This window comes from Jaculus jaculus, chromosome 1 (assembly GCF_020740685.1).
Source record: "Jaculus jaculus isolate mJacJac1 chromosome 1, mJacJac1.mat.Y.cur, whole genome shotgun sequence".
NCBI classification, from domain to species: domain Eukaryota; kingdom Metazoa; phylum Chordata; class Mammalia; order Rodentia; family Dipodidae; genus Jaculus; species Jaculus jaculus.
Window position 1 is genome coordinate 285324355 of NC_059102.1, and position 7330 is coordinate 285331684.

The window sequence follows — 7330 nt, forward strand, 5'->3', positions numbered from 1 at the left end:
CAAATAATTATGAAAATTATTAGCAACTTATAACTATTAAGTAATCTAAATTAGAGGTCCTAGGTTAGGAGGTCACAGAAGGCTTTCCTGGGGACATGGCCATTGCATTGATAGATGAGTGATGAGTTAAAATTGTACTGTGCAGAGGAACTATTAGATGGAAAGGACCACTGAGGCTGATGAGCTTGGCATCCTCAAGGCAGCGAAAGCAGGCCAACATGGCTGACAGAAAGAGCTGGGACATGTGGAAAGAAGTCTGAAAGAGACAACGAGGTTCAGCCCTGCAGGGAAAAGGCTCTACTGGGATATTGCTTTCATCCTGATGTTTGGGAGATCTGTCAAGGGTTTGTAAGCAACAGGAGAGAAGATCAGGTTTATGTTTTGAAAGGATCCCAGGAGTTAAAAAGATGGAAACAAATTAGGTGTGGAGGAAAGTGAACAGAGATGAGTTCATTGCAGTCATGCACACATCACATGGTGGCATCTTTGGTCAAAGTGGTGACAGGATAAACTGGGCAGAGTATGAGGTGAAATAATTAGGCCTTGGTGGCAAAGTGGATTGCTCTGGTAGCCAAAACTTTTGCAAATTAAGGGCTATACAATCCTGACATGTTTATGTCATGTTTACCTCACAGTCAGTATCACTGCTTCAGTGACCTTTCAGAATTCATTTGTTCAACCAGAATTTATGGAGCATATGTGTTATTTTGGGCTGTGGATGATACAGGCATAGACAACACTGTGCCTTCTACAGTTTGTGCCTTATTTTCCAGAAAGTCTGGTTAAAGATAAAAACAGGATGGAAACTATTTAAACTACTACTTGAGGCCATTTTCTTTTGGCAAATCAGAAATAAGGGTACTTTCTAGTGCTTTTTCATTTCTAACGTCCTATGCCAGGAAGATAGGCAGGGGTTGTACAACAAGGAGCTGGGGAAGGCGATGGGGACTCCAAAGGTCACAAAGTCTGCAGTTAGTACTTGGGGTCATCTTCATTCTATGAGGATTGTCCTGCCCTCCACCTCTTTACTGAAACCATTATTAAAGACACTGAAAAGCAGTCTGCTAAAGGAAATGGTATTCCTCTTTGAGTCAGTTTGAAACAAAACAAAACAGACTCAAGATCTTTCTCAGCTTGCCTAAAGCACATATTTGCATTAAGGCTAAGAAACAAAACTGTACTCCTTTTTTGTTTTCCCTAAAGGTTACATAAAGTAACACAGATTATTCATCAAGTGAAGGCAGGAGAGGTGGGAAAATTCTGCAGTTTTTGTATTGATCCATGACAGAAAGACCACGTATCTAATGTGGAAGCTCATGCCAGTATCTTATGAAGTGTTTAAAATGAGGAACAGACTGTCAGTTCGATGTTTAGTTTACTTTCCTTTTTTGTGACTGTGAATAAGTTTGGTGTGCTTACGATACTGTTACTACTCATTTTTTTAAATTTGAGAGGGGGGCGGGTTAGGGAATGGATATGGGTGTGCTAGGCCATCAGTAGCTGCAGATGCATATACATCTAGTGCATCTAGCTTATGTGGGTCTTGGGGAATTGAACATGGGTCCTTTGGCTTCGCAGGCAACCACCTTAGCCAATCTCTCCAAACCTTACTATTCATTTTTTAAAGTGGTCCTTAACATACACAAAAAAAAAACTCTAGGCCAATGTTCTTTTTTTTTTTTTTTTTTTTTTAAATTAAGTAACAAGGTTGGTTTTCACAAGACAGTAAGATAAAGCTTGAATTTTGAGTGGTCCCAAGGAGGATTTGCTTTTGATGGGATTACATAATACTTAATAGGTTTAACTAGCAGAGTATCTTGCTAGCAGCTGTTATTCACCTCCAAGGACTGTCAGTTCTCCTGACTAGGCACAATCACTAACCTACTGTTTATCTCTACTGTAAGATGTTTTCCTGCATATCAGCCACATTTCCAATTATTAAAATCAGATCAGACTCACAAGTTGACTCCAAATGTTCAATGAATGACATTATTTATCAAAATAAATTTATTAAAAGAATTCAAAGACCATTTCAAAGTTTAGCTGCCTGCAAGACAGTTTTTGGCACGCTTAACATACACTGGTTTTCTACACAACCTCACTCATTCCATTTCACAATTCAGACAGACCTTTTCCATTTCAATGACACGAGACAATAGTTCTAATGATTTGAAATCCTAAGAACTTCAATACCCTTGCACACAGTAAACATTTTAACGTTAGTTAGTACTAAAAACTAAAACTAGAGCTAAAACCACTAGTTGGTAACATGGACTGATTTAGGGAAAGATGTACAGCCAGCTCGCTAAGGCCACATAATCCCAGATCTATTGATTGTAAATACTTTTGGACCAACAGTATTACATTGTATCTTTCGTCTTACACTCCTGCTCTTACAGTGAGGGACAGCTCGTTCAGACCACTGTCCACTCCCTACGTCCTTCACACACTAGGGGAAGCTCTTCTGACATGGCTTCTCCTTCCATCCTTGGCTTCCTGATTCACTAGCCAACTTTGAATCAATAGTTCTGAGTGATGTTTCCCCAACACCCAGGCTGAATTCAAGGTCAGTCTTTTTGGCAGGTCACAGCCTTCCCTCTTGGGAGAATGAAATGTCCTCTATTTTGCGTTCCCTCATCTCATGTTGCATGGGGCTCCATGGTGATCTGTGGCTTTTTACACAACTCCTGGTAGAATTCTGACTCCAAGAAACGAGGGTAAGAGTTGTTCTCCATCAAGCTGTACACTCTTTTCTGAGCAGTTGTGAAGCAGCCACTTGTCACTTCTTGGATATTCTGGGCAATCAGAGTTTTGGTTTGAAAGTCTATGTTTATCTGAAATTGAAAAAAAAAAAAAGTGGTTTATTTGATATTCAACATTAGACATTGAAATTTAGTAACTGAAAACAAAACAAACAAAAGTAATGTGTGATTAGCTCCACAGTCAACTTTACAGAAATGTGAAGTTGACTAAATGTTAGGTGAATGCAGGTAGATAGCCACAGATAGCTCTTCCCATGGGCACTTGACCTTGGTGTGTCCAAATCTGTCTTCTGACTGTGGTGCTAAAGCTGTCATGAGATGCTGACATGAGGGACTTTTCTCTTACCTCTTTGGGAGCTTCCTTTTCTATGAAGTCAGTATATATTTTCCTGGCTTTTGATGATAGCTTTTGGGGTGATTTGGTCTTTTTAAAGTCTTCACAAGCCAACCAGAATTCAATATTTTCTTCACAGAACTCAGATTTTAAAAAAGCCCTGAATGCAGCAAGACCATCTGAAGAGAGAGAAAAGAAGCATATAGAATGTGATTGAGGGTTTAAACAATGCACTGTTTTTCTAGAATGACCAGTTTTTCTAGATTTCACTCAAATCTACAATTCTCAGAAGTTAGCTCCTTAAGCACTAAGATGCCAGTAGACAAAATGCTTCAGTTTGTATTCTGCTATAAAATATACTTGACATCCCTCTCAGTGGAAAATAAATATAGTAGAGCCACAGTTCTCTGGGAGCTAGGGTTCTTAGTTTCATTCTGTCCAACGGAAAAGCTGACTCAACCTTAGCTGTGAGTAACTGTCATTTTAATTTTTCTTCCCCACTCCAGGTATTCCCTGGAGTGAATACCTCATGCATTTCCATGATTAAACTCTGACAAATACGGGAGAGAAAAATAGTCTTTATGCTGTCAGTGGCTGTAATATCTAATGCTCTTCCTCAAGCTGCTCATTTGTGGTGGGACATAACCTTTTTAGGATTGTGTGATACTTGCAATAGATCAGATTCAAGAAGTGAACTTACATTTACTGGCCAGCAGCTCGTCAAAGGCTTCTGACCACAGCAGAGCTTCTTCAGGAGAAGGCCTGGAAGAGAAGTTATATACATTAATTAGCAAAACCACCTCAGAGGGGTTCCCCTGTTGAGTTCAGTAGCTAACTCTTCATATCTGTAAGTGCAAAACTCCTAACTTACTTGATGAAAGTTTGCTGTTTGCTTTTCTTGCCAGTTTTGAGTTTCCCAGGAGTGGAGGAGTTTTGCAAGAAGTAGCTCAAACGGGTCTTCCAATCTTTTAAACTAGAAAAAAAGGAGAAGAGGTTCAATAAGCATGAACACTTGCCTATGGTGCTGCTGAAAGTATTTTTGCTACAACAGCAGCTATAGACAGACAAATCAAGACAAGGAAAGAACAATCTACCCCCTTAACCTTTAAACTCAGTACCTCATATACTGAACACAATTCCATCCATTCATCTGGTTATAAGAAGGTTTATAACAAAAGGGAAGAGTCATTAAAAAAATCTCTAAATTTTTAATCAATTTAGTTTTTATTAGTGAAAAGGCATCAATGCAATTTTTGTCACATAAAGAGGCAGCAGTTGCTCTGCAAGGTTAGTTGTAAGACAGTCACCTTGCACCTGTGAACGGCCTCGCAAGTTACTTGAGATGGCTGGTGTTCCTTTCCTTCCCACCCTTGCATGCAGCAGCAGATGCTGTGCACAAAGAGGTGTGTGTGTGTTGTGTGTGTGTGTGTTTTGAATGGCCCGAGCTCCCCTTCTTGCTCGCTTACTGCAGACCAATTATTCATTCCGCAGTCGTGACTTGGTGAGATCTACTTTATAATTTAAAATATGGGATGTAAACTGGGTGTGGTGGCACACGCCTTTAATCCCAGCACTCGGGAGGCAGAGGTAGGAGGAGTGCCGTGAGTTCGAGGACACCCTGAGACTACGTAGTGAATTCCAGGTCAGCCTAAGCTACAGCGAAACCCTACCTCAAACAAACAAACAAACAAACAAACAAAAGGATGTAAAACGACCCTAGGCGTGATCAGACACGACATCTCCATTCAGCAGCTGTGCACGCTTACAAGAGCTGCGGACACGACCCAGCCGCAGGATTCCGAGGTCATTTGAAATGCAGAACAAAAAATCTCATCTGCAGTCTCTTGTCTAGCCTCCTTGCTAACAATTTCCACAGCTTCTACACTGCCTGAGCTCACAAAATAAGTAGAAGACCCCCGGATTTAGCAGACTAACTTTATCCACTTTCTTTCGCCCGACCCCCGAGTTGGCTCGGGTCTCCGCCCAGCCCCAGGCGCCGGGCTCGCGGCGGTACTCACATCGTGCGCTTCATCTTCTCGCGCTTCTCCTCGGCCTTGGGACCGCTGCCCGCGCTCTTGTCCATGGGTGCGCAGTCGTGCTGGACGGCCAGGAACATGGCACTTTGCATTCTCATTGGCGAGGGAACACCGCAGCTGTGGGACGCCAGCAGAGCGCGCCGCCTTTAAGGCCGGGCCGCGGCGCAGGGGCGGGGCCTCGCGGCTCAGGTCCCGCCTCCGGGGTCTGCGGATTGGCCGGCTGCAGACGGGACGGGGGCGGGGTCGCGCCGGCCCGCGGCAGTCACGGCGGCCGCCGAAGGGTCTGGAAGCGAGGGCGCTGCTGACGTAGGCGCGGCGGGTTCGTGCGCACGCGGGCGGGGAAGCGGTGCGAGCGGGGAGAGCCCTGTGCGGGGGCGCGGCACGACGCGGCGCGGAGCTCCCAGTCCCCAGCTGCGGAAGGGCGCTGCCCTGCCTCCGAGTTAAGACTGCGCTCTTTTCTCTCCACTGTTGAGTCCCCGCCTCGTGCATTGGTCGCAGTCTGGGCACTTGTGTCGACAGAGGCCGCTGGGAGGCCCTGGCGAGTGGCTCTCCCGCTCCTTTGGAGGAAGGAAGGAAGGAGCCGAGGCTTGAGGAACCTGAAACCCTGACTGCCTGCGCAGGGGTGGGGGTGTGACCAGCTCTTTGCAAGGGCATCCGGGAACACCCGGAATGCTCCTTAGTCACAGGAAGCGGAGAAAGTGACTTTGTCAAAACACCTTACTTGGCTTTGCATGTTTGATGGACACGTGGCAGCAAACAGGCTGCGAAGTTGTTAGGTGTTTCCTTAGGAGGTGTCTCTGCAAGCACAGAGACCCCCATCTGTTATGGTGAGAGGAGCAAGGAGAGAATCAAGGTTTTGCAGCAGTAGTGCACGGGAATCATACTTCTGCAGTTCAAGCACTCAGGATTTCCTCATGAGTCATTCTTGGCTAAATTAGAACTTGCCAGAATGTTAATTGACTAAAAAGGGGGCTTGGGCTGTATGGGAGGATGGGGAACTGTAAACAGTTTGCTTCAACAAGCTTTATCTGTGAAAGTCTTCCAAATCCGTCTCTGTGCTCGGCAGACTTGAAAATGAGCTTGGAATCGCCTAGTACTTGGGCCTCCAAGTTTGACTTTAGTAGTTTGCAGTAACTACTAAAGAAAATAGCAACACATTATTTTTGTGGTAAGGAGTATTGTTTAGATTCCAGTAATAAATGCTTAAAGCATGTTTGTAAAGCTGTAGGATGTAGTATTCCATAAGCATATGTTTTGCATCTCTCAACTGCACAACATTCCTACATCTATTTTAATTTCCAATGATTCAATGCTTATTTATTAAATATGTGTAACAGACGTTTCTTTCTGGAATATGTGTCATATGGAGACATACTTGATTTTCATACACTCTAAGCTGGAATATGTTTTTGTTTACAACCTTGGATATTAAAATATGCCCATAGACATTGAAGTTCCCCTCTGGGCCAGGAGTTCTGGACAGAGTCAAAGGAGGTAGGTGTCTGTCAGGAACCTCTTTAGAGTCAGTGCTTTAAATGATAAGTATCTTTTGGGATGTCACTTCACACCTCCTTGAGCCCTAGTTTCTCATGTTCAATAGGAGTAGTGTGTCTTTTTATTTTTATTTTGCCAGTCTCATAGCATATTGTTACTTACATGGTTCACTTTTTGTAACCACAATATAAAGTTTGTAAATTTGCATATATATGAGCAAGGCAATGTGCAAAGCATAGCTTTTCAAGACAGAAAAATCATGAAGATTAACTCAGAGCTTAATTAGGCAGGCTGTAGGTCTGTAACTTATTAAATATCAAGGTAATATAGATTTGTAGTGTCTGAATCATGAATCAGTAATTTGTAGTTCAATAATTCGTCTTTAAGCTTTTTAGAGATCTTGAATCTGAGAAGTTAAGTCATTTGTATACATTAACAAATGCAAATGTACACATATGCACCCATGTAAACTATGGGTTGAAACACAAACTGCTAGAGGACTTTTTGTCTCAAATTTTCTTTTTTCATAAACCTTTTCAGACTCACAGCTAAAGCACGACATTCTTTCCCTGAAACTTGCAGTTGTCTGCTAAATCGGATTGTCGTTTTCTAATTTTACATCTACTTATAACGTGAAGAGGTAAGGTAAAGCAGGAGCTACTGCAGGCAGAAACCTTTTCCTTAAAAAGTAAATATCTAGAACA

The 7330-nt window shown here is 42.9% G+C and overlaps 1 protein-coding gene across 1 annotated transcript; it reads right to left on the minus strand.

Annotated features, from left to right (window-relative positions):
- Positions 1 to 1975: 1975 nt before the first annotated feature.
- On the minus strand, positions 1976 to 5263 carry Rgs2 (regulator of G protein signaling 2). The gene is made up of 5 exons (XM_004659513.3): positions 5115 to 5263; positions 3968 to 4069; positions 3797 to 3858; positions 3109 to 3275; positions 1976 to 2834 (listed from the first exon to the last, which is right to left on the minus strand). The coding sequence occupies exons 1-5, from the start codon at positions 5228 to 5230 to the stop codon at positions 2640 to 2642; spliced, it is 642 nt and encodes a 213-aa protein (XP_004659570.2). The 5' UTR covers positions 5231 to 5263; the 3' UTR covers positions 1976 to 2639.
- Between the last annotated feature and the right edge of the window lie 2067 nt (positions 5264 to 7330).